The 27557-nt window shown below is 49.6% G+C and overlaps 1 protein-coding gene across 8 annotated transcripts in view; it reads right to left on the bottom strand.

Annotated features, from left to right (window-relative positions):
* The window catches only part of Bcor (BCL6 corepressor), a 121886-nt gene that overhangs the window by 12213 nt on the left and 82116 nt on the right, over positions 1 to 27557 (bottom strand). For 6 of the 8 annotated variants that reach the window (XM_034484943.2, XM_034484941.2, XM_076918500.1 and 3 more), the window contains 5 exons: positions 11678 to 11802; positions 10290 to 10368; positions 6501 to 9353; positions 5779 to 5832; positions 5111 to 5297 (listed from right to left, as the gene is read on the bottom strand). In XM_034484943.2, the coding sequence (XP_034340834.1) occupies positions 5111 to 5297; positions 5779 to 5832; positions 6501 to 9353; positions 10290 to 10368; positions 11678 to 11763 (3259 nt within the window). In that variant the 5' untranslated portion in view covers positions 11764 to 11802. Of the gene's footprint in view, positions 1 to 5110; positions 5298 to 5778; positions 5833 to 6500; positions 9354 to 10289; positions 10369 to 11677; positions 11803 to 27557 lie in introns of those variants that run through there. The other 2 variants (XM_076918499.1, XM_034484947.2) reach the window with 1 other exon arrangement.

The following is a 27557-nucleotide window of genomic DNA, read 5'->3' as shown; positions in this document are numbered from 1 at the left end:
CAAACATCTATAGACAAGACCTCATCCCCTTCACAGTCTTTTGTAGCCAGGCAAGCATTAACAAAACTGTTGGCTCCAGCTCCCCAGGGCTCCTTCAATTCTCTGTACCAGACCAAGAGACAAGAGGACCCGTAGACATCTATGGCTGCTACTCTCCCCCTGAACCACCATAGCCCTGCATCACTTCCAAATTGTTGTTCTAACCAAGAAGTAGCCCACGAATTGCCCTGGTATGGCAGTTTTTCCAATACCCAACCAAATATAAACACCATGGGAACCAGTCAGCAGGCAAAGGTAAGCCTGAGGAACTGAGTTCCATTCCTGGGACCTACATGGTGGAAGAATTGAATCCTGACCTCCACATATGTATTGTGACGCATGTGTTTGCACACAGAAAATAAATCCCCTAAACAACAACAAAAACTTACTACGTAACAACCACCATAAGGCTTAGTGCTTGCCCATGGATCACTAAAATGACCCCACATGTTCCTGGGGGTGTGGGTCTCCTAAGGATGTGGGTCTGGTGTTTTGGTAGCGCTGCAGGATTCATTTTGCAGGTAAAATAAACATTCACCTCATAGGATGAGCTCAATACATTTCAAATTCCACCCCTACTTCCGACCTGCTCTGCTCATGCATCATCGACTTCTCTCAAGGGCAATCCAGCATTGACTGGCTGTCAGCTGAGGGTGAGCAGCACCTTAGGGAACATGCTACTGGATCCAATCTGAGCTAAGGAATGGCTACATGTCCCCAACCGCTCCTCCTCCTCCTGGTGGCATACCTCATAAACAGAACATCCCTTGTGTGGCACGCTTTGCAGTTCTCTGAGTACATATAACTCAAGGACATGGTCAAAGCATGTCTCTGGCACAACGGCAATGTCCCGCCGTAAGGCTGGACAGCAGCCAGCGAAGACATGCAGACTGCCATAGACAACGGCACTCAGCACGGCAGGTCTTGGAGATAGCAGGCTGCATGGTCTCACTTGGGCTAGCCACTGTGACCCATCCTCCGAACTACTCTGCCACTAACAGTACATCACTTTACACCTTGGCCACACTGGGCTATAAAGTAGGAACATGATGACCAACCGCCTCTCCTCTTCCTTCATCAACCCTAGCTGCTCAGGGAAAAGGGAAGGGCCAGAGAAATTATTTATGCAGGATCCTTAAACCAGTTCAAATGTACCCCAGAATTTAAGTGTACCTTGCTCACCCTCTGTCTTTTGTAGGTGATGTGAAAGGAAGGGAACTGGGTAATGTCATAACTGCCTATGAATGGACAAATCACTATCAGACAGCAGCACATTCTCAGATTCCATTGCCCTGTCTGATCCAGCATCACATCCCCTCCTGCCAATCAACCGCTAAGGCTCTCTCTGCCCCGAGTATTTTACATTCACTTCCTAGTCTTAACAGTTGAACTCTCGGTCTCGAGTAGGCACCTGTATCACTGTCTAAGCTATCTTTCTTGGGGAGCTTTTCCACTGATGCTTTCAGCCTCACTGTCAACTCATAAGAGAGAAATGAAGCTTATCTCAATCAGCTGACCTTTTGCCCAAAGTGCCCTGGTGAAACCACCCAAAAGACTGTGGGGTTGGCTATCTCATTCTTTTCTGGGATTTTCCCATCTGAGCAAACCTGCACACAGGGAGTGCCCCTACCATCCCATTACCATCCATGCCAGGGAGGCTGGCAGGGAAAGAGTTAGCATGTTGCTCACTGGCTCCTTCAACTCGCCACCATTCCTCGTCCATCCGGCCACCATATTCCTGAGCCTTGGGGGCTGTGAATCGAATCGCTATACTGCAAGTCCAGTTCTGCCTCATTCTGAGGAAACTCCAGAGCAGGGCCTATTGTTCTCTCCACATCCCAGTTACCATCAAGAACTCTCATTGATGAATCTGAGGTTCACACTAGTCCACACACCATCAGTGTAGCCAGCCGGCTACTCCTCCATTCTTCAAATCCTTAGAAACCTCTGCGGAGCCTTCCTCCAAGCCTCTTAGGGCAACAACTCTCATTCCCTTCAGAGAAGCCCCAAAGATCTGCACCAGGGGGATCTTCCAGGAGCTAATAACAATTCTGAAGCAAACACACCCCTACTGCCATCAGCCATAGGAAACTCCACATCATTCCCATATACCTCCACTTGGACCTCTTCAAATGGGGCCAGTCCAACCACTATCAACAAGATAACCCTTAGAGCAAAAGAGATGAGCCAATAGAGAACAAGCAACAGAGGCCCTAACCACAAGGTTCTACCACCTACCAGTGCTCGTACTGTTGGCCCCTTGGTCACACTATGTAGGCAGATGTGGGTGTGGCTGTGTTATTTAATGTTTGACATCTGCTCCCTATAGCATGGTCATATGACTCGCAGCACATATATCCCATAATTTATCATGACTGTGCTGCCATACTATACCTTGTAGAAGCATTGCCATGGCAACATTTACAAATCACCATGGCAACAAAGCAACTTCATCACTGTGGCAGCCATGCCCAGTGAGCCCTAAACAAGATGGGAGAGTTTAAGACTTCTGAGGGTCATCCTAGATGTCATTTCTCTCTGCAGGGAGCTAGCTCTGTCACCTACAGCTGAGCAGAGTAGGTGATCAATGCCAAGGCATCTCTCTAGTTCATAAAGCATGCTGGTGCTGTCCTGGGGGAGACAGATGAGAAGTTCCCACAAAGCCCCTTGACTCAAGCTTCTTCCAGTTCCTGCTCAGGCTATAATTTGGCAGGTTCCAGGTCCACCCCACTTAAGAAACTGGCAAAGGGCAAAGTAGCTCATGTTCAGAGAAGACCAAGCTAATGCTTCCTTGCCCTTCCCTATCTCAAAAATGCCACAGAGAATTCCTTCCATGAATTGTCAGGTGTGAAGGGGAAGCACTTGACTCATTTAATCAATTTCTACCATCATTGAACTCAGCCACCATACCAAAGAGGACAAATGAAAATTCTGACCATGTCCCCACCCAACAAGATGCACCCACCATCTTGGAGCAGAGGGGCTGCCTCAGAAGGGGAAGGGAGCAGAGACTGGCGGTGCATGCCTATAATCCCCGGTTCCAAAAGGGTAAGGCAGGAGGACTAAGGCCAGCCTGGGCTACCCGGTAAGATTTGTTACTCCATTCCCACAAAAAAAGAAAACAAACAAACAAATAAACAAAAAACCACCACCACCACCAACAAAACAACCCCAAAAAAGAATAGGTAGAGTTTACAAACCTGTCCCCTCTACTCCAATTCCCTACCTTAGTTCTCATATGAAAAGAGCTTGTCGTCCCCGCCCCCTCACCCCACTCCAGTTAATCTATGAGTCCTAAAGGCAGAAAAGTATGGGGATAGTGACACTTTTCCTTCTTGAAAAACAAGCCTTTTGCACATAACCTGCAGAGCACTTGATGGCAATTTCTGGTTCTTACAAGTGGCAGGAGCCCTGTTCTGGTACCCTCCAGATGGCCCACTGTCAGAGCCTTGGAGGAGCCCCTCAAGACACTCTAATTTCTTATCTCTTAGGGGTGGGGTGGGGGGGAACAACAAAACAGAACAAGTGGGGAGGAGGTAGACCTCCCAGGCAGGTAGGTGGGAGGCCTCACAGATTCTTATCTGAGGGCAGTGGCCACTTGGGGCCTGGCTCTGTTACTTGAAAACTAAAGAAAAGGCCAGAAGGCTGGAAGCTATCCAGCCTCTCAACCTCTTCTTCCAGAGTGTTCACTCAGAACAAAGGGGACTCCCACTCTAGGCTCGATCCTCCCTTCTAGAAACACCTTGACTACTGAAACTCCTAGGGGCCGCCTTCCTCAAGTACTTCACAAGGTACTCATGATTCGACTGCTTTGTGTCCACTCTGAGCACCAGAGTAGAGGAAGGCTTCCTTTGCCACTTCACCCAAGAGCAGCCCAGACCCTTTACTGCCCTCTACACATCCTTTGACAGAGACCCTTCAGATACTTAGCCGCACATCAAGAGTCCCTTGGGCAAGGGCATCACTTGTTTGCCACAGAAACTCCCTTTTGCTTTAGAACTAACTCACAGCAAACCTCCTTGGGTCTGACTGTTGCAGCAGGCCAGCCAGAGCATTTGCTGGACCGTAAAGGATGAACTGGAGGTAGTAAAGGAGAGACGGCACTCCAGAGAACCCAAAACGAATGTCCTTGGGCCAGAAATCCTCTGATTCCTTCGGGCACCAAGCACTGAACCAGGTGTGTTACACCTTCAAGAGCAAGAACAGGGGGCTCTTAAACACTCAACAGCACGGACTGGCTTGTCTAAAAAACTTCTGCAACTGCTTCATGTTTCCCCTGACATCCTAACTCCCCTTCCCTAGCAGGGTTTCTGAAGGCCAGAGCAGGCCTCAAACCTCAGGCATAGACATTTGAGAAAACCAAAGATCTTCAGCAAGTGTTGAGCACACCCTTAAAACTCTCCAAAGTCCAGCCCAACATGGGGCCCATTGTTTAAACTGAAAGATCCTTGGAAAGACGCTTACTTTTCCCCACATTTACCTCCAGACAATAAACCACCATCTGTCTGGTAGGTCTTTCCCATACGCTGTTCTTGGGTTCTATTAATAACTCCCAATGACAGCAAAGAAACTCAGCAAATACCTGTTGCCATCTTTCTGGTGCTTTGACCAACCTTCATCCCACCTCAACAAAACCTAGATGGAAACCACCTGAATACTTTTCCCAGTCCATGGCAGACTGCCATGTGGGAGAGGCGCAGGGCTAAAGAGTATCATTCTAGTTGCAAAAAAAAAAAAAAAAAAAAAAAAAAAAAAAAAAAAAAAACCAAAAACAAAAAAACACCGATCTTTACCACCCACTTTCTACCGATACATTGTATTGAGCCAGGTGTTTCTTTGCAAACCAAGACCATGTCCCAGAAAAGAATCCCATAGACGCCAGATTCCTAGCTGCTGCAAGCAGACATCACTACGCTAAAGACCAAAGCAGCCTCTTTTTCAGAACAGTCCCCAACTGGACCTCAGGCCATTATCCACAAATCACTCTTCCTCTCACCATCTCAGGCCTCAGAAGCAGGGTGGCTCTGCTGTCACCAATATGGTGCCACAGCCAGCTGCTCGGGTTACTTACATCTCTCACTGTCGTTCTGGTCGGCAATGGCCTCTTCCAGGGTGACTGACTTTGGCTTTTTCTCCTGATTTCCTTTCAACCTTTCCCAGTCGGCTGGGCTGAATTTGCACACCTCGGAGTCTTTGGTTGCTGGGTGGCTACCTTCTCTCTCTTTCATCTCCAGCTCTGAGAAGCGCATCATTGCACGCTAGAAAGAAAACGGAGATGGAAAAAAAAAAGAAAACAACATCTTACCACAAAGGCTATTTCATGTGCCTTATACTATAAAGGAAAGTGTTTTCAGAGAAAAGCTTGCCCAAAGCCAACCACAATTTATAAGATACAACTCAGATATTTTAAAGTTTAAAAGATAAAATTTAAGAGTGTCTATATGTGAGTATTCACACTTTATCCATAAAGTCGTGTGTATATAGACAGATGCAATGTGTATGTATGGCCATACATACACGATTGCATAGAGACAGATATTCTCTTTTGAAGGTTATAAATAAAACGAAACAAAGCCACAGTGCAAAGAAAAACAAAAGAAAAACACAACAGAAAAGAAATAAAATGTACAATGAATAAAGACGACCATGGCCCACAAACTTCCCTTTGTATATTTGGAAATGAAATTTAACTCAAAAGGTTTATGGAAGATTCTAGGAATAAAAATTTGAAGAACTGACCTCACAGTAAGCAGCGGGTAGACATAAAATACTGTCCTCTTGTAATCCTTCCATCTATGTAATTAAAATGGGTACTCAATGGATCATTTAGATAACTTCATCCATTTTTATCAGCATAAACCAATTTTTTTCTTAACAATTGCAAAACAATTTGGCTTTATTCATCTTTTAATTAAAAGTAAAATATCTTAAGGAAATTCCTATACAACATCTATCATAATTCACTAGCAAATTAAATACATACTCTATCCCTTTAAATGAATTTTTTCTTTCTTTCATTTTTCTTTTTGGTGAAAAAAAAATTGCACGATTCCCACAGACATGCGACTGCTACACATCTCCACCAAATATCAAGTAAGGTACTCTAAGCAACGCTTCTAGATATATTTGTTATCTTACAGGCAGAGACATCAAAGCAATTGCTAGTTAAACGTCATGCAGTGTTTAGACATCCTTCATAATAATTACAACTTGTTATCAGCATTCCAGTAGAGTTCTCATAAAATCTACAGAATAGCTTAAAGTATCCAGACACATGAACTTTCTAAAAGCTACTACTGCCGTCCCCTTATTGAACACATTTTATACATTCCAATTATCATAAGTGTCATTAACCAAATCTGCCTGGTGCTCTGTCCTACCACGTTACCCCCCAAATTCCCTTTGCACATTACAAAAACTGACAACTGATAAAGTTAGTGAAATTTGGGTGGGGGGCTCACCTGCAATGCCCGCTGCTCTCGGCTGAGCTGACTGGAATCTGCATACAGTTCGGTGGTGACACACTTGAATCGGTCCCCCACATAACCTGCTGAGTTAGCAATTCTTTTTGCCAGCTTGGATGGCTTCGGTTTCAGAACTTTGCCATCATTGGATTCGGCCTCATCAGTTCCTTCTTTGGTATAGGCGGGGGTGACATCCATGCTTGGAGGGGCACCGCCCACACAAAATGGTTTGTGATCCTCTTGGGTTTTCCCGAAAGTTACAGCAGGGCCCTCGCTGCCCAGAGCTGTCTCCAGGAATGGAGTTGCTACCTGCACCCCCAGGTTCTCCTTGTTGGTTCCTGCTGCAACACTATCCTTGCCTAAACTGAACACTGGCTGACCCGAGGCCTGTTTGAAAGTGAAAGATTCGTGGAAGTCACTGATTCGGCCCAGCTCCTCTCTGAGGGAGATGAATTCACGGTGCTGCTGGACCTGGACCACGGGGTCAGCTGAGGGCTTGGTGGCCTCTGTGTTCTGACCCACATTCTCGGCTACAAGGCCTGCTGCTTTGGGTGCTCCTGCGTCAGCTTTAGCATCTGCTTCTTCTCGGAGAAGGTCTACATAGACTAGTTTGTCGCTTTTGCTCCCAGTTTTCCCTTGATTCCAGCTAGAGTTTGGCTTCAGGTTCTTGTCAGTGGGGACTTCTGGATGTGGTTTGGTGCTGCTAGCTTCCAACATCTCAGAAAACCGGCTACGGAGGGTTGGGTCCTCATAACGGGCTCTCTCATGGGAGCGGGACCGTCTCTCCGGCTTCTCCTCTTTTGTGATCTCAATGGGTGTGTGTGGGATCAACATGGGATGTACCATGCCCAGGCCCAAGGCATCTTGGTAGGTCACAAACTCTGGCCGGCTTGCGTGCAGCCCATAGGGCAGGCCAGGCTTGGGGGCAAGGTGCCCAGGAAACAGACTGCCATTGGGTAACAAAACGGGGTGAGGATACACAGGTCCTTTGCCATGTAAAGAGAGGGGACTTAGAGCGATGCCTTCTGGTGCTGGGTAAGGGAGGTAACTCCGAGGGTAGGGAATTGGTGGGGACCTGAATGCTTCATTTGGAGATAGAAATATTGAGGTTGGCGGGAGGCCATTCTCGCTTGCTTTGAAACTCGGTTCTGGGTTGCTGGCTTTGGCTCCCTTGCCGCTGGTGCTGCCACTGTGCTTGGCAGGCGTCGATGGGGGCTGGCCCACATGCTGGATGACTGATGGCGTGGTATCCACAGAGCTCCTGCTGGTCTTGGTGCCATCTGCATTGGCGTTGGGGGCTGGTGACGCAGAGGCTGGGCGTCCTGAGCTGGACACAGAGCCTGAAACATTAGTGATCACAGCATCTGTGCTGCCCATGCGGGGGCACGAGGAACTCCGCTGTTGCGGTATTGCCCAGTCCAAAGCCTTGTTTTTCAGCGACAGACTTTTGCCGTTGTTCTCTTCATTAGGACTTGGCCCTGGCACCACCCAGGATGAGGGAGCAGTGCTGATGATCTCTGATCTATAGATAGAACAGCCATTTCCTGGTGGAGATAATGTTTCTTTTGGAATCTCACTTCCAGAGAGCACTAATCCACTTGCAGCCCGACTGTGAACCAGGACTGTGGGAGCCATCTTTTTCATGTGGTCAGCTTTGGAAGCGTCTACATCTACCACTTTAGAAGACAGGTCAAGTGGTTTGTCTGTGACGTCTTTGGTAACGGTCTGCTTTTCCAACAGAGGTGGTGAACCCCCATCTTTTCTGTCTTGAACCGTTGTCTTCCGGGTGTGTCCAGGCATGGATTGGGTACAGTCACCTCCATCTAGAGCCTTGGGGTACTTGCCATTGGACAGCCTTGCTGTGGGGAACTCGCTACTCGCTGTCATGTACGGCTTCGTCAGGGTGACTGAGGGGGAGGTGGAGATCCTGGGATAGTGCTTGTGGAACTCCGAGTAGGTCTCTGCAGTGGGCTGAGTTGGAAGGTGGACCCGGGCTGAGGGCCGAGGTGAAGGGGGTAACAGAAGAGCTGTGTCCCCCGGCAGGCCACTACTGACTGCCTTGGCAGAGGTCACCCGGGTCTGTTTACTGTTTTGGATGTGAGGATAACTGTGAGAATCAACTGGATTCCCAGAGTTGACACCCATCTTCCATGGTAGGCTTTTGTCTGAGCAGTGGACGAGAGGTGGAATGGCTGCAGAGGCTGAAGGTGTGGAGAGCCTCATGGGCGAAGCCAAGGAGGAGGGGATGTGGGGGTTGACGTAGTGTGGGGGTGGCAGGTAGAGGAAGCGTTCCCCACTGGTGCAGACAGGAGAATACAGTGGCTGAGCCAAGCCGTAGGACTGCTGAGGTAGCAAGGCCTTGTACATATTCAGTGAATACTTATTTGGCGAGTCGAGGAAAGGATATATGGCCGGAGTGGCCCCCTCCATGTAAGGGTTGACCCAGGGCAGCCGCAGGTAACTAGCACCGTTGATGTTGAGAGGGCTCTGTTTGTCATTGGCAGGCCTATCCAAACCCAAGCTTTCTGCTGTAGCTACAGCACTTTTTTGTATCCCAGGCGGTGTTTTGTATATAGCACTGAAGCCATTTGAGGGTTTTCCAGAGACAGCAGAAGCCTCCACTGTCTCAGGAGTATTCGGTTTGAATTGCATCTCTGGATTTCTTTCTGAAGAAAACCCAAGGCCACTGAGAGAGCTTGGGGTAGCCTCTCGACCTTTTTCTGAGCCCAGGCCACACAAGCCAGAATAAACGATGTTTCCAGGGACCCGGAGCCCCTCCCGGATGAGGCCTGTGCGGTCCATGCTCAGCGCTGCCAGGCCATCGATCCGATGGGCTCCACTGGTATCCACCTTTGTAAAAGAATAGCACGTGTTATTTGGGACACCTGTTACAGTAGCAGCCCCGGTCCAAAAGAAAGGCCACCCACTGGGTCACATGACATCACCCTTAACAACCCAACAGGAAAGGTTAAAGACAGCTTTGCTGTGTCCAGTGCCCTGCCCGCTCCCACATTCAAATCCTTCTGAAGCCTCATTTTTTGTTTTACATTTCTGTTCAACTAGTATCCTGTAAGCACCGAAAGATCCACTCAGACTAGAAACCAAGATATCATTTTGCTCATCTGTGCAAAAACCCTACTGTGCAGTCTAAAGTCTTTGTTGTAACACAGACAACACCAAGTGAGATATTCTCTGCACCACTCTTATGGGGTACAGGACACATACTAACCCTGTGTCAGGGTGGACTGGGGAGAGGGGTACTCATTTCTTAGACATAGAAAGGTATTATTTAACAGGACAAGAAACAGGTTTCCTCGGGACAATGGGTATGAGGAACTTTTTAGCTTATCTTAGTTCTAAATCAAAAGGGGCTTGGGGGGGGTGCTCAAAGTATGGTTGCATCTTTTGACTTCCCTTCCCTGGTGCCTTAAAGGACAGTCCAGTGTTTCATATTTTACTGACAATGCCTCAGGAGCTACTTGGAAGGTAGAGAATTATCCAGTTTGGAGCATTAATGGGATAGATGGTTATGGAAGCCCCATGCTTCCAAGTGACCGAGGAATAAGGGCTTGTGAGGACAGAGTATATTAAAAGCAATATATAGCCAGGCCCTGATGCCCTCCCCCTCCTCACTTTGTGTGCCTGAGTGAGCACGTACTTGCAAGCACGCACACGCGTGCGCGCGCGCACACACACACACCTATCCCTAATTACATACAAAGTAATGCATAGTTGATTACAAATCACTGATAGCCATGCTATCAAGAGAGGCCATTCATCTCTTACCACGTTGTGATTCAAGGGATTCTCCTCCCTCAGCTCCAGCCTGGCTTTTGAAGCGTCGCCATCATTCACAGGAATTTTCCTATTTAAAAAGACACACCAATTTCATGAAAACATTTCTCGCTGAATCTATCTTTCATCTATCTCCCCGGACCAGACCAGTTTCTACTAATCTCATTTATTTTTTTGAACTGTCTTAACCCTCCCTGCCATGACCTATAGTGAAAGTTGCTCCCAAATGGTGATTCAATATTACCCTGGCAGAACAAAGCAAAGGCAGGCCTTTCATGTGTGGGGACATGAATAACACATATGTCCCAGAGGTGGGCAAGCCAGAAATTAAGCACACTTCTCTCACGTGACCTTTTCTACAGAGGCCAAGTGCTGTCTTAGCTAACCCTTCCACGCTGTTCTGGAGGGTAGAAATTAAATAAAATGGCCATGGACCAAGCGGGCTAGAAGTCTACAGGCTAGCTCCTTCATCTACCCACATCTGCATTAACCCTGAGGGAAAGCTTTCAAAACTTTCTTTCCCCCAAACAAAGTTAGGGACCCCCGTCCACGAGACTAGTTTCCATGGTGATAGGGAAGTTCTATTCGCAGCCTTTATCAAAACAATGTAGAGATGTGTGGGGATGTACAATAGTATCAGAGAAATGTCAGCTACCCCAGGCAGAAGAGGAAGCTGCACATCTGTGCTAGGCTGCTGTTGGCTGTCCTGGGACTTGTTATCAGAGAGCATTGATAAAGAAAGTGTTCCATGCCAACTTCCAAATCTTCAGGATAAATTTATGACAAGAAGCAGAGGCAAAGCTTCATGGTCACCCCAAAGCTGTTTCGACCATCTCCTGCTCAGTCGCCTCTGCCCCAGCCCAACATCACAGATTAGAAAGCCTAACTGGGCTGTCCAGTCATCAGAATCCAGGCCAATAGCCACACAGAAGGGCAGCAGAGGGCAACCTGAAACCTTGGGTCGTACCCAAGGAAAGGGTAGCTATCTCCTCATTTATTACTAAGCAAACTGTTTGTTTTAAAAGCACATTGAATGCCGATCCACCTGGGCCCACACTCCTGACATTTAGAGTTCAAGCAGCATATAGATGGGGATTAATTCTCCTTCATAAATATGAAATAATAAATTAAGGACGAAAGCGCACTGAAAGGCCGCTTTAGGGGCTAATCTTTTAAAGGGCGGTAATGCTTCGCTGAACCAGGCTGCCTGTAAAAACTGTAAATCAAGGGCCACCAGCTAGGAGATCTCTCTTGTCCAGACCTTTTGGGGTCCTCTCTGGCTGTGAGGAGGTGAGGGGGGCTTAGGCATGCATGGGCTCTGCTCAGGAGTGTGGGGGAGAAGACCTGTTCTCCCTCACCAGGCCCTGGAGACTATTCACCTGTCTTCGCTTGTTCCACACATGCGGACCCTCTCGCTGTTCATCCAGCTGTGAACGTTCCCATACAGAGGAGTTGCTGAGAGCATGTCGTCTCTTGGATGGCAGCTTGGCTTCAAGCGTCTAGTCTGTTTAAAAAAGAAAAGGGGAGGGGGGTCCTGTGAGGTTAGGTAAAGAGAGGCGCTGATGAAACAGAGAAAGCAAAGCCTCTTTCAAGGTAATTCATACAGGACGTAACCTGTGCCTGACAGGCTGTCTACAAATGTCCATGAACCAAGAACACACCTGTCCCACGGTGACGGGGGAGATCAGACTCAAGCTAACAGGAAGAAGTCACAGGTCTGGGCCTGTCCACCCTTTTGCCAGAGAAAGAAGCCATATTTGAGGAGGGACTAGAAAGACACAGGTTGTTAGATCACTGGCACACTCATCTCTCTTGAGGTGGTAGAGGCAGGAACAGTGAGGTGGTGGCGATGTCAGGTTTGGGACTCAAATTACGACACATTGTTAGGACTGAATTTCCAAGCTGTCCTATGCCCAACCGGAAGAAAATTGAGGGTGAAAGAGAGAGTCCAGTGGGCTGGTGAACCTCTCTACTGGAGCCCTGGATTAGATTAAGCACCTAACAGGGGTGGTTTTGCCTGGGAGCTGCAGGGGGAGGCGGCTGAGTAATTCAATGACGCCTGCTCACTGGGGACAAGAAATCATTAGCGCATATAAGTCTTTGCAGCCAGGGCTGATGCTGATGGGCTCCGAGCCGCTGGCACACAGGGAACAGGCAAAAGCCACCCGTTTTCCACCTCATGGGAGGGGGAGGCCGCGGAGGGGAGGGTGCAAAGGAGCCCAGACCACCTCCCCCACTTACCTTCTCAGCCCACCGCCCCTACCCACACCACATTCTAGTTTGCTGCGTGAGTGAAGGGTCAGGACAAGCTGCATTTTATTAACAGGATTATCACGGCGCGTGATTTATCCTCGCGCAGGATTTTAATTGCTCTTTGGAGGTTGAGCCGTTTCTTTTGACTGCGCTTCAGCCCATACCCTGCTGTTAAATGCTGGGTTAATAAGTAGGGGAGCCTTTAATGCCTGGGACCGATGGCCCTCGGCAATTCCCTGCTCACAAACACATCTCAGTTTCCCTTGTCCAGGACAGGCCACGGCATTTTTCCACGGGACCCAAACCCGAGTGCGAAATAATTGGTGTGCAGATAGATCATCAGGGGAACTTTTCTCCTCCCTCACACACCCACCCACACAGTTTCCGAAAGCCCAAATGTTCCCTTAAGTCGACACATTTCCTTTGTTAGCAGGAGAAAATATGCAAATGCTTGCTTTTACACTTTAGCACAGGAGAAGCAGACTGCCAGGTCGGTTGGGTGGAGGCACCCCGTCCAGGGACTCTTCTGCCAGGGACTGGGGTGGGGGGTGGGGAGGGCTTGGGAGGACTGAATCCAAAAGCTCGGCTATGCTCCTTTCTTTGTCCTAACTAGGCCTTTTGTCCACCAGCAACCCCCACTGGCCCCCAACCATAGAACAACACACACCAACACACCATGCACAGTTAGAGCTCAACAATAAAGCTGGAAGGGGAGGGCCCTGAAGAGGCTGGAATCTGGGAAGGCATCATGGGAATGGAGTTTGGCGAAGCTGTTTTCCTGGGAAGGGTCTCTTTCTTCAGACAGGGGAACTCCAAATGGCCTAGCCACAGTGCATGGGAGGAACCGACTGGGGTGCTGGCGAAGGTTGTGTAGAAACTGTTCACTGTTTCTCCCCTTTTGAATATACAAAACAAGCAAGGAATGGCACATCACCGGGACTGGAGAGACCCAAGACCCATTCCATCGAGTGTCCCCTTCCTGAGGATCTCCTGCTCACTCTCACAACAAAGGGAATACATTGCAGGCAGGCCTGGTCAAGTAGAGCACTGTTCCTGGACAGCAGGCAGCTGCAGGGACCAGATCGTGCCCTCATGGAGGCCTGATGAAGTGCAGAAATCCCACTGGGGACAGAAGGACTTCAGAATCAATCCCCAGAAAAAAGGTTCAGAAGAAGCAGCCTGAGAAAAGTCAAGTCTCCCTGGTCCAGTTCCTCAGGCTTGAAACCCAGCTGCCTCCTACACGGAGTAGCCCACCTTGGGAAGAGTACTTCAGGGACCCACAAGGACAATCACAATCAGCAGGATTGGGCTTCCTTAGGGAAGGCCTGACCTCTTCCCCACAAAAGCCCAATAGTGTCATCAGTCCTTTGTTTTTCCAGAAAAGGCCACCGGGACTGTGAGGCACCTGGGACAACCTGGGACAGTCTGGGGAACTGAAACTTTAACCCTTCTCTGAGGTTCGCTCATCATCTTTTTTCAATATTATTGTCACAGATAAATAACACTGGCCATCAGAATGAAGTGTCACAGACACAGGGACAGACTGAGAGTTAAGGCCTGGAATGCATTTCATTCTCATCTGTATGTAGTTGCGGGGAGGGGGCTAACCCAGGAGGAGGTGCACTGTGGACTGCACAAACATGTGCACGAGTGCTTGTGCACACTTGTGCACCCACACTTAAAAATCTTTAGCTGCCCCGTGAACTTTTGAACTGTTTAAAAGTGGAGGTCTGTTGAACGAACAGGGAGGGGGGGCACTGCCAGCCATAATTTCATTGCAACAAGCTAAGGACTTTTAACTCTTCAGGTGCCTGGCTAAAGAACAACAGATCAAAATAGGAAGGGTCAATGACTGTGGGCCCTGCTAGGCAGGAGGCCCTTCTCTAGGGTGACAAACAAGGGCAGTCATTTCCACCCAACAGAAATATACTCAGGAGAAGCATCCTGGTTCCAGGAAGCCATAGAGGAGTAGGGAGTACCATCACCCAAACTGCTGGGTGAAGAAACGGGAGAGGGAGAGGGGGAGGGGGAGGGGGAGGGGGAGGGGGAGGGGGAGGGGGAGGGGGAGGGGGAGGGGGAGGGGGAGGGGGAGGGGGAGGGGGAGGGGGAGGGGGAGGGGGAGGGGGAGGGGGAGGGGGAGGGGGAGGGGGAGGGGGAGGGGGAGGGGGAGGGGGAGGGGGAGGGGGAGGGGGAGGGGGAGAGGGAGAGGGAGAGGGAGAGGGAGAGGGAGAGGGAGAGGGAGAGGGAGAGGGAGAGGGAGAGGGAGAGGGAGAGGGAGAGGGAGAGGGAGAGGGAGAGAGGGAGAGGGAGGAGAGGGCGCAAAAGGCAGAAGAGAGCAACACTTCATTCCATCCAGTTTCTAGAAAGTTCTAGTAAAATAGCAGGACTTTTCTCTCTACCTCTAAAGCAAAGTGCTTCAGAGGTGACTTTGCTGACCCTTGGCTGTGGGATATGGTGGATGGAAGACAGAATGCCTCAAGGAGATGCAAGGAGAGACTCATTCTTTACCCCATCTTCCATATGCAGGCTGCACCTCTAGAAGTGCCAAGATGTGGGACGTCACTCGTGAAAAAGCACATTACAAGCACCAACCTGTTCTGAGGGCAAGGTGCTAGCTTTAACCTGGCTGGGGGTTTCAATCCTTTCTGCTTGTCATGGAGAGACAAGCAAGGATGAGAAAGGAAATGCGAAGAAAAGGTGGCTCCGAGTCGAGTCAGGCAAGGATGGCTGTCTGATTCTTATGGAACTGGTTGACAGCTAACTGCAGTATCTGCCTGCTGGAACCGAGGTCTGGGGGGACCTACATGTGGCAGGTACGCATGGGATGCGGCTGCAGCTCTTAGAATGGACTGTGTTAGCTGAGAGCAGCGGAGTCACCTGAACAGACTCCGAGCAATCATTTTCCCCTGAGCCAAAGCTTGTGGCTGGAGGACCCATGCTTGGCCTGAGTGGCAGAAGCAGGTCAGAGGGATCAAGATTAGGTGCTGTCCCTCCAACCCCGGGCATCTCTGAAAAGGAGCCCAATTGTTTCATGTTCTGAAAAGACATGAGGCCCCCCAAGGTGTACCTATTAACACCATTTAGTTAATCCCTGCCAAGACGGCACAGTAGAGATCCAAAAAAAAAAAAAAAAAAAAAAAAAAAAAAGAACACACTTTTTCCTTTTCTAAAAGACAAGGTCTTTCTGTCCTGGATAGCCCAACTCAAGAGATGGATCTGTCTCTGCTGGGATTAAAGTCCCATACCACCACAGCCAACTTACTTGTTTCTTCTTTAAGGACATTTAAATTTTACCCCTGCAGACAACAGGGAGAAGGTCGAGGAAAGGTAGTGAAGGGAGAGACAACACTAGGCTTAACTGTCTCTGTTGTCCCCACTGCCACCCCACTGTGGTAGATTTTCCATTGCCACCGATGCCACCTGCACCCAGAGACAAAACCTCTCAAACACTGGCGATCCCTTCTTTGGGGCATCTCTAAAGTTCTTTCCCTAGGCCCTTCCCCCATCCTACAGGCAATTATGTGGGCAGCAGCCAAAGACTGGACATGTCTGTCTGTCTGTGTGTCTGTTGAAGCATCTAGCTTAGGTAGCCCGGTCCCAGTCAGTGTGCTAGGTGAGATCCTGAGGAAAGAAGCCTGTCAGATCTCTATGGCTCTCACCCTCACCCACCCTGTGTCCCTGGGCAGGTGGCCGAATCACTCCAACCTTGGTCCCCCTCTGTAAATATTTGGCCCTGTGTTTTCTAGAGGCTTTGGTTGCACTATGGACTTGAGTTTTGCCTGGCAATAGCTGGAGCTGGTTAACCCCATCAAAACAGCATCTGACTCCACTGAACATGCTGTTCATATATGGAGTCACAGAATGGCAACAGGGTCTTCTATCTATCATGGGTGGGGAGCTGAGGAGGGAGATACAGAGGGGCCAGGCCAGGAGGGGGGAACGAGACTGGTGTGGATTTCACCCAAGCCTAAAGCGAGCCCTAAACCTAGCGCCAGCCCTTCCTGGGGCTGCTCCAAACGCAGACTGAGTCACAGCAGCACCACACTCTGGGTGTCAAGGAAGGGAGGGGGAAGACGTTCCTATTTTAGAATGTTGGGGGGAGGGCCTATGTGGGGGTGGGAAATGAAAAGAAAATGCTTTCCCGGATGTGCAGTGCAGGGCGGGTCCTCCTGGGCTGCTTTCCCAGATGTCATATAGCTGATGAGTAGGGGACCCTCAAATTGCTCCCAGATCCTGAGCCATTTAGCATTTATCTGAAGTGTGGGGTTAGAGGTGTGTGAGCCAGGCTGCCCAGGTGCACACTCCAAACCACAACCGCTGGCTCTGTGGGTGTCACCACCCACAAACCCAAATTTTACATTAGTAAAAGACTAAGTCAGGGAGCAGGGGCGGAGGAGCCGGACGATGGCAAATGCTCACACAGAACTGATCTTCCCAGCATACAGAACCTCCCCAGTTTCTTCCTGAGGCTCCAGGGTCACAGCAGAGAGCCACCAGGATAGGGAATAAACTTGGCCCTCACTGGCAGCGGAGGGAGTGAGGAGGAGGAGGGGCGGCCCCCTTCTCCACGCCTCTGCAGAGCTTGACATGAGGAGTCTGCAACAAAGGGACTGTCTTTCCCAGCACACATTCTCCCTGCTCAGAGCTCACTAGCCCCTTCTGCCCCTCCTCACAACTCCCTGCCAAGGTCCCAGCATGAAGAGGTAGGAGTTCAGGCCAGAAATCCCCTCAGGCCTTCCAGAAACTCTACTAGTTCTCCCTTGGACAGCCACCCTCCCCAAAGACCCAAGTTAACCCCTGGAACCCCGCATTCTCACAGGAACTCCCAGAGTTCCTTTTCAGGAGCCTTCACTACTCCTTTGGTCTTCACCATCAAATTTCAAACAAACATAAATTTTTGAGTGTGTTCAGGCAGAATCTGAGCCCTTAGGGGACATACTCCCAAGGCCACCGGTAGAGTAAGGACTGCAAACCCTTCCTACCTTCTCGGTGAGCTTCAGACTAGAGGGTAACTCCTCTGGACCCTCCCCTAAGAAGATGAGAGCTGAGTACAGTGTACTGTAAAATGGGACAGGCATGGAGCCCTGGGTAGGGCAGACCCCAAGAGTCTACTAAAAGTGGGTTGCTGGGCATCCATCCTCTACCCAGAGCCCCAGCTATGGGGTCAGATTTACCACCGCTCCCAAGCCAAGGACAGATATGGCTATTTCCCCCTCCCTTCTACAGGAATGGCCAGAGATTCCCTGCCTTTTGTTCTTTTCCCATTCCTTCAGGCTGTGCCACATCAACTAGTCAGTGAACTGTATCTCCATCCAAAGTGCAGGTGGGGTGACTCTGGAAACAGGAGGTCCTTGAAAAGCTGGTGGACCCAGCACCTAGAACCTAGGAAGAAAGCCAGCACTCCTTCTCACATCCCATCTCCCCCTACCCCCTTGCCTAATACTTGGTCTAGCCCAACAGAGTTCTGTGCCCCCCCCCCCCACTGGGGAATCCACACAACCTAAAGAGGAATCCTAAATAAAAGCCCCACATAACAAGGCCATAGTAGCACACTTACTACTTAGTAGTCTCCACTAAAGCTTTGTATAAACTAAACACATTTGCTAACAAGTATAACAAGTAACAAGTTATACAAAAGGCTAGCCCTAGGAAGCACAAAGGAACTTTTAAAGAAAGTAAGGTGCAAAATGAAAGGGTCCTGAAATCTGCATGCAGGCTTCTTGTTGACTGTGCAGAACCTGGAAGTCCTGGGAAGGCTGGGAAATCCGGGTGGGCAGGAGAGAGATTCATTTTCTTTACCAGGAACAATAAGAATTCCATGTCTGCTACTCAGCCTTGGAACTCAAAGAACCCCAAAACAAAGCCATATAGATGGGGACCCACGAATTTTTGTGGCTGTTCGGAGCTTAATTACTCCTTCTTGATCCATGGGACTAGACACGACACCGCCAAGGTTAAAATGCCCCAACAGCGCCGAGCAGATGTGAGCGAGCTGACAGACACGCAAATGAGGCCTGCCTTGGAGCACGATACCAAGTGACTAATACATTGCATATCGTTGAAAGAAAATTATTTTTCTCTAATTTGCATTTGCTTGGGGGGAAAAAAGCCAACAGAGTCCCTCCTTACAAGCATGAGTCTAATCCTGGAAATACAGCCCGGCTGCTTTAAGGGAGCTGGAAGGAAGGAAAGACTGCCAGTGTTTTGGCGTTGCAGGCTTGTTTATCTTTCCGCCTTTCCTCCAAGGCAAGCAACATTCCTACAGAAAATGGCACACGTCATAAAAAGAGACCAATTTATAGAACTGGCACCGAAGTTCATGTATCACTCCAGAAGCATCTTACAGCTCCACAAGGGGAATATGTAGAAAGGAGTCCTACCTGGGGGGTGGCATCTAGACTCGGACATCCTGTCGGTTGTCCACACAAGGGCCAAAGTAACACGGAAGGCGAGATTACAGAATGAAGTCACCCTGAAAAGATTTTCTATATCCCAGGGACAGCCCTTCTATATCCCGGGAAGGCTTCTTTTGACCTTGGGATTCCTGGGGAGTTAGGATGACACTTTACTCAGCTTGCCCCAGGTCACCCAAGTTCTTCTGTATCTTCAGGATTGAACAGAGTGATGGTCATCACCGTCACCTTTATCCTGTTCTCCCATCCACCCTAGAGCCCAGAGAGTGGTGCCTCTTCCACCAGGCCTTTTGTGGCTGTAGCTGAAGGCCAGCCTGTTCTGACAGGGGAAGCTTTTGAGACATGGGGCTCAGAGTCAACCCCGGAAAATGCATACTTCTTCGGATCCTGAACCCACACACTTGCATTTCCATCATGAAGAACAGTGCCCAGTGCCCAGAACACAACAGCGCCTGTCTCTAACTTATCTGAATAGAGCCATTGCAGAGGAAGAACAGCATTCAGAGCCTCTGGGATCCCCAGAAAGCCTTCAGTTAATAACACATTCTTCCCAATAAGCTTACTTGGGTTGCTGGTTGTTGTCGTCTCAAATCTTGCAAACTCTGTTACAAGCAGCTGAGGACCCAGGTTCATGGATCTTGGCCAAACCCCTCGAGACAGTGACACTCCAGACCCCCACCCCAACATTCCTCCAGCCTTCCTCCTGACACCCCTGTCTAACGAGATCCCTAAACCACAACATATAAACCACACCCCCTACCCCACCCTTAGGGCAGTCCTTAAGGTGTGTGCTGGGATCTGACTGGTGACAGGATGTGGCCCAGCTTTCTCTCATCCGAAAGCGCCAGCCACAAAGTGGTGGCCACCTCTGCAGCTCCTCCACGGGGCCTGCCTGCATAGTGCGCGCTTTGTGTGAGTGCTGAGGGTGCTGAGGAGGCGCAGCGCTGCTCGCGCGCCAACAGCTGTCACATTATTTGCACTCGCTGTAAACAGCCTTCACATCCCCCCTTACCACATAGTTAAAGCCAGACTAACAATCCACAGTTAGAGATCAAACCAACAACAGCAGCATTGTGTCTGCCTTCGCCTTCGCACCAAGACCAGCAGCTGGCAGCTTTCTCCGGAACAAGGGATCCTGGCTCCCCCCACCCCACCCCTCCGGGCTCTAGCCAAGGCCAGCCAAGGAAGCGCGCTTTTCTCCGTGCAGTTTGTTAAGCCCAAGAGCACCGCCATTTCACAGTGGTTTATCAGTCCTCTCCCAGACTTTGTGCCTCTGGTAGAGTCTGGAGAAGCTGGATGGGAAGAGATGACTGCTCACACTGCTAGGCCACTGGACCTAGTGGCTAGGCAGGGGCTGTGATAGGGAGGCCTGCAGCCCCTGAGGTTGTCACAGACGCCTGGCATGTCTACGGTTCTATGCAGGGCCACAGAGGTCTGCCTCTGGTCTTTCAGAAATTGCCCAACTCATTGAATACTTACTGGTCGCCCCACTGATCAAAATGTCTCCTTTATGATTTTTGGTTAAGTTGAACATTTCCATAATCGTCATTATTAGCGCAAATTACACGCCTAATCGGTCCTTAAATAGATTTTAATTAAATAATCATACAAGGCTCATTTTATGACTTAAGAAAGGCATTACTTTTCGTTAGAAACTTTCCACCAGGATATAGAAAAACGACAGACAAATACTAGTTCTTTGAAGATCACCAATAACCAAGGGGCAGAGGAGCCAGGAGTAAATTTTGTTTTACCTTCCAAGTAGAAGCTGGGAGCAGACACATTCTAGAAGCGCAAGCATGCTCCTAGGATAGGAAGGAAGCTCTCGCCTCAGTACTACTTTGGCTCCTTTCTGGCCAGTAGAAATAAACTGCCTCTCCATCTGGAGATCTCTCTAGCTAGTGGGTTTGTAGACCACGTTCCCCCACACCCACCCATTTTCCAGTCACTGTGGGAAGCGGGCAGTCTGGGCTTGTTAAATGCTGTGTAAAATGCTGTTAATAAAATAATAAATACAAAGGATGGAGACTGCCGGCCCATGGATGTTTTGACTGGAGATGCCTTGGCACTTGTCATGTGTTTATGGGAGGGCAGACAACTCCAAGGATTTACATAGTTTGAACATTTTTGTACTTCATTTATCCTTTCCTAAATGACGTAGGTCTCAAGCTATTTCAAGTTTGCATTTGTACAGAACTGTGAAATGCCTAGGAGTTTCTCCAATTAAATCAAGTTTTTTAAATCAGACTCAAAGCTAGAACATACTCTTGCTGGTCTCCACCCTCAGCCTCTCCACCCTCAGCGCCTCTCCTCTCCGGGCTGTAGAAAACAAACAGACCCTCGAAAACAATCCTGGATCCTCAAGCTCCCCACCTCCGCCCCCTCCCGAGGGGCCCCCCACAAAGGTTATGGAGACTTCAGATTCCAAGCAGCTGGGCTCCAGACTGCAGCCACTACAACATTCAGGAGCATCCTGTCCATACATTACCTCTAAAATAGTGAGCTAAACGGGGGGGGGGGGGGGGGGGGGGGCGCAAAACTGCTGGCCTGGTAAAACCCACTGCTCACAAACCAACGTCAGCAAAGGCTGCAAGGCTTTCTTTAGAGGGACCAGAGATTCATGCCTACTGAAGCTCTTTCAGCACAAAGGCTTTTAGGGAAAGAAGGGAAGGAGGGGAGGGAAAGGGAGGGAGAGCTCCTGTTTCAGAGCAGGCATCCCCTGAGAGTCAAGAACCAAGTGTAGCTTCAATCAAAAGCTGACTTCCCCTCTGGGAGTCCAAGAGGGAACTTGATCACAGCAGCTTACCACCGGCTGGGATCCATACAGGTCTGGTTTTCTTCTCGTGCTAGTAATTTCTTTTAAATACATATTGATATAAAAGAAGCAATCTCTGGCTGACTTTATTGAAAACCACATTGAGCCTTCATAACACCCGACTTAATCCCTATCAGGCCACAGTACCTCTGGCCGCAGTAGGCCATTCCTTCACCTCTTCCAACTAGGTCTTCTCCTCCAGCAGCTCCTGTCCCCTCCCCTGAAATAATGACTGGAAAACTTTCCAAACGGCACCTAGATACCAGTTCTGGAATCAATTCCGACCCATATAATGATCCCACTTAAGAGGGGAAAAAAAAAATCCAAGTCGTTGCATATGGAATCCCTTAAAGGCATAAGGCAAAGAACTCTAAACAAAGAGACAGAGGAGCCCATAGAGGCCTACCCGGAGGAATGTCCCTGGAGGAAGCAGCTGACCTGCATGCATCCTTGGTCCCTGAGACACTGAAGAACTAAGGAGCACCTTATAGGAACATGACAGAATTTAAGGCAATTATTAACCCTCTGGGCCTACTGTGTGCCAACCAGTGTCTTTGATCCTAAAGGTAGATAATTATTCCCAGTCATACAAATGAAGAAACATACTGAGGCTCAAAGGCCATAAATAACTTGCCCCCAAGGTCACACAGCTAGTAAAAAAACGGGCCATGGTCAAACTCAGTCCTGGAGTTGCGGAGAGGAGCCAATTATTGGCCTAATTGTGTCACTTGAAATCCCCATTTTCACATTTTGTCTTCACCTCAAGTAAATTCAGAAGGCATCTTAAGGCTGTGTGTACCAACTACAAGGTAAAGGGCCAGCACATGAACTTTATGTAATTCATTCAGTATGAGTGCAGAGCCCAGTTTCCCCTAAACATTACAGCAGTTTCTAAGGTCACTGAAAAGGCTTTCACAGTCTCCTCCTACACACTACAAATCTCTCACAATGAGATGCCCTGGTTGGGGGCCAAGCATCAGTTGTAGGTGGCTTGGCCTCTGTTCTGTACCGTTCCTGTGGTTGAGATGGCCACCCTAAACCTGTCACATAATGCAATCGATTGTCTAGATCGAGCAAAAGGCCTTTGGTAGGGAATCCTACATCTGTCAACATCTAAAGCTCCAAGAGGAAACCCTAGGGACCAGACGGAGGGGAAAAGAAAATATCAGGGAAGTGACTTGTAGATATCAGGCCCTATTGGGCACCCCAACATCCCAAAGCAAAAGCCAACCACCAAGGCAAACTAGAAGACTCCTTTTCCCAACCTTTTCTCCCAGGATATGGCCTAAAGATCCTCTCCTCAATTCCTCCTAACCCCTAGGCCCACCCCAGGCTTTCAGTTGCGTTAGGAACTTTCAAATCAAAGTGAGGACTGGCTCAGGAACCAGACATCTGGTCACTCTTGCCAGCCTCTGAGCCTCAACAAGGACCTCTGAAATAGACCTGGTAGAGCCACCAAGAGGGAGAGGATTCAGGTGGAGAGAAGGATTGCACACTCCCTCCATTCACCCCACCCCCACTCCAAGTGGCCATGCGGTCCAGCTGACCTGGCGCCCAGCCAGACCTCCAGCAAGTGGCTTTCTTTCTCTTTTTAAAACTTCCCAGCTTTGGCTAGCCAGGTGAGTTTCCAGCTCCTGCCTGGCTCGGAACTGGCCTGCGAGAACTTCTCGAGGCGACCCCCTGACCCTGGCACTAGGCAGGCGGCCTGAAGCTCTGGTAGACACCCTCTCCCACTCCAATTCAATTCACCCATCCCCCTCCCCCTCAACATCGGCCACCTGGAGTCTGCGGCTTCCCGGGCAATTGCCATCCAGCCGAGTCTGCGACCTTAGCTTCCATCGTGAGACAATTGCCCACAGTCCATTCCGTTGGGGATCCACCGGGCCTCGCCAAGGTGGAGGGCGTACTTAGCCTCTAATACCTTCACACCCACCACAAGGTCTTCCGCTCCAGAGGGGAGAGGAGGAGCAAGGCGGGAACAGAGAAGGGCTCCACCTCCCAACTCCCCACCCCCCACCTCCGCGCTTCCTTTCTCTCTTCAGATTTTGGTGTCCCTGGCACTGTAGCGAAGGCCCCACAGAATCAAAACAATAGAAACGGGAGGTGGGGAGTGCCGGAAATGGTGCAGGAAGACACACACACCCCCGTAACCCTATAAACCTCCCCTCTCCCTTATAGTTACCGTTAGCATTAAAAGACCTAGGGCCTTCACTGCAATTGTGCCGTTTTATAACTTTGCCCTAAACTCGACTCCGTTCCCACATTTTGAAATCTCAAGGCAAAGATATCAGGGAAAGTTGTAAACTGCCCCCCAAGCTCAGTTAGCCTCTTACCTGTACTGCCCCTGGCAACCTAACCTGACTCACCTCCCTCCCCCAATAGTTCCCCTGGTTTGCACCTAGACAATAAATTTAGTTTAATTTAGCTTCCGGTCTTTAATTTTAGCAGGTCTCCTTTTTGCATGCAAATCAATATGGCAATTACCATCTAAAAGCTCGCCCAGCCCCGGGTCAATGTAAATTGATCATTGTCCGCCTTCCACAAAATAACACCGGGAGTCTGTGGTGCATAATGAGATTATACTGGAAACTGTCTTTTAGATCACAAATTATATTTTATGCTGTCAGGATCTTCTCTGAGTGGACTTCTCCATTTATCTAATCGTGGGGAGCCCAGCCTGTGTGGGTACTTGCTCTCTGAAGAAAATAAATGGGGCCATACCACAAGAATCTGCCTTGAGGACACATGGAATTGAGTGTCAGTCAGCCAGAATGGGAACCTTCAGAAATACCCGGGGAGAGCACAAAAACTGCTACCCCACAAAATATACACGGCCCGTCTTGAGGGACATGTTGGGGAGAAACTTTGGGAACCTGTCAGAGAAATACATACCTTGGGCCAAGTGCTCAGGGATGAGACCTGTCGGGCCACCACAGAGATGGACCGGAGTTCCTGTGCTTCGATTTGTTGGATTTTCTCAGACCTACCAGCTAGATCTCAGCAGGGAGACCAACTCGGCCCCCTCCCAAAGGAATCCCATTGGCCATCAACACTGACCATGCTCCTCCCATGGAGGTCAGCCAAAGCCTAAGTTGGGGAGAGACCCCCCACTAGACCAGATTCAGAGTGTCCCAAGAGACTCCTAGGCAAAACTGTTTGTATTTACACTCTTCATCGACTCCCAGGACACTAGAACCTAACAAAGGGCCTTCCTAGCTGGAGCGGTGAGGCTCAGCCCAGAGGTTGGCCCTTTTGATTCCCCCAACCTGCCTGGCTAGGTGTCTGGACGATGAATCCATGAGGAAACCAGGGTGGCATTGTTAAGGGCCGCTGGTTGCTCCTGAGGGCTGTGGCAGGGTTGGGGCGGCATTTGGGCCTTTTAGGAAGCTACTAGTCTTTCTCACAGCACAGCCCTGCCCCACCGGGCCTGGGCTCCACCTAAGTGTGATCTTCCCAATACAAACTGGAATTCCTGACAGGGCTTAGACAGAGAGGGACCAGGCAAATAAATGCCCTGAGCAAACTAAACCCTAGTAGGAGTTTACATGTCTGGGGTCATTGAGGCGCCTGCTAATGTCCCCTGCACAGGCCATCCCAAGCACAGTCTCTTCCAGCAGGGAGGGAAAATATATAATAAAGCATACCAAAGTGAAAGCATTCGCTCTCCCCCTTATTTCTCCCGGAGGGCATACTTCTTTCGATTCTCTCTCTCAGTCCAAGGCTTGCTCCACCTTCACCAACTTTACCACACCTTCGCACCTTTCTTCCGACCACTGCTGCAGCCATTTCCCTCACCTTCCAGCCACCCAAGGTCAAGAACTCCCAGCCTCTTCGGAATTCCTGCTGCCTAGCCAGCAGGGCAAGAACTGACTAGAAGTAATCCTGAGCAAGGGCCATCCACCTGTTTGGAAGGCTGCTTTGCCATGTTCTACTGGCCAAACGCTTTATCTCCCCGAGAATGTGTCAAGATAGTTGCCCTTTTTACTTTCAATCAGTCTCACTAGTGAAAAGTCTACCTCAAGGCAAAGGGGAGGTCTTGGTAATTAGGCCCCTGCATCTAAGCTCAGGGTACATATGCATATGCATGCCTTTTGTGCTTTCCCAAGCGATCCCCTTTACTTCTTTAAATGGGTGCTGTCTTTGCGACAATTAGAAATTCTGCCCCGGTTTCCCACTTCCCGACATCTATAGTTTTTCTTTTAGAATATCTTGTCCTGCTGCACATTTTCTACATTTACATAACCATGTTTACACTCCTCTTGGCCAGTTCTTTATCTCCTATGTATCTCTTGTTCTATTAGGACATAGGGACCAAAGTCTCTTGATTTGTCCCAGCACTTGTCATTCAGGGATACATCTTAATCTAAGCATTCCTTTCCACTGCTTAGGTTCTTTGGCTAGCCATATAATGAAGTTCATTTCCTGGCCTGACCAGCACAGCTTTGCAGCTTAAACATAAATAGAGGAACCTTAGGCCACAAATTCTTAAGGGCAAAAGAAGGGAGGGGATGTTAATTATCTATAGGGGGAACCTACCTATCAATATCCAGCTCTGAATAGAACTAGACTAACTTATGGGGAGCTGCATTAAATTGTAGGCCATCGATACACAAGTGATAGATTTTTGATTAGTGTCCAGACCACCTTTGATTTGGATTGTTTCTCACACATGCCTGATTATTATAACTATTCACAAGTTTGTGGATAAGTGTTTATTTATGTACAACTCAAGGAATGCTGTGTTCTCCCACCAATGCATACATACTGTACTTACTGGCCTGGCATCTCAGGCTCGGGGCCTTTATTCTGGAAGAATATGGGTCAGAATCTTTGCCCAATTACCTTCTCTCGCTTTGAGTATTCCCCACATGCATCAGGTCCCCCGTTGGAAACAGAGGTCTACATAGTCTTCTCTGAAACTCAGATTCTTAAGTGAGGGTACCTATTTTGTGTTCACAGCTCCCCCAGACAGAAGTACTAGGTCAAGCTAGTACTCTGTCTAGCAGCTGCATTCGATGTGTGAAAGGATTGGCGGATGCACACAGAAGAGAAAGGAAAACACTAGTAGGTCTAGAACCCAGGCCCCCACCCCGCGGACCACTCTACCCCCAGTCACTTTTACTAGTCTCATTGTCCCTCCCCCCATTAAACTACTCACCGCACTTAAAGGGTTAAGAGACACCCCCCCCCCAATCTGCCTTCCACCCGGCAAGCAAGCCCGGCTTGCAGGGCCCGCAGGCTAGCTTTAGCTTGCTCGCTCACAGCTCTCGGGAGTCTGCTGCCGTCTCCACTGCCCCCCCCCCCCCGTCCTTCAGCCGGGAGGGAGTCTGCATGCCTGTCTAGACCGATCTATCACCCGCACACCAACAACACCCGCGAGAGCGCGGAGACCCTGCTCAGGTCCCCCTGGCCCGCACGGTTCACAGCGGAAGGAGTCCAGCGAGCGTGACGGCGCCTGCGGGGTAGGGGGTGAGGGTCCAATAAGAATCTGGCCGCCCCGAGCACCCTGCTAGTCTTCCCCAGACCCTACCCCTTGCGCTCGCATCCGCCGGGCTACCGGGGCACTGTCACAGCTCTGCGCGCTGGGCAGTCCTATTTTTATCTTGTCTAATCCCAAACTGGGCGGGGAGCACAGGCGTCGTGCTTAGAGAACAAGAGATAGGCGAGGGAGGCGGGGAGGAGCAGCCAGGCAGCAAAGCGAGCTAGAGCGAGTTAAAGACACAGTGGAGGCGGCCGCGAGCAGGAAGAAAGAGCGGGCTGTGATGAGGACCTCGCGGC

The sequence above is a fragment of the Arvicanthis niloticus genome, chromosome X, assembly GCF_011762505.2.
Source record: "Arvicanthis niloticus isolate mArvNil1 chromosome X, mArvNil1.pat.X, whole genome shotgun sequence".
NCBI classification, from domain to species: domain Eukaryota; kingdom Metazoa; phylum Chordata; class Mammalia; order Rodentia; family Muridae; genus Arvicanthis; species Arvicanthis niloticus.
The sequence above is the reverse complement of the archived record's forward strand: the minus strand, read 5'-3'. Positions and strand labels throughout refer to the sequence as shown.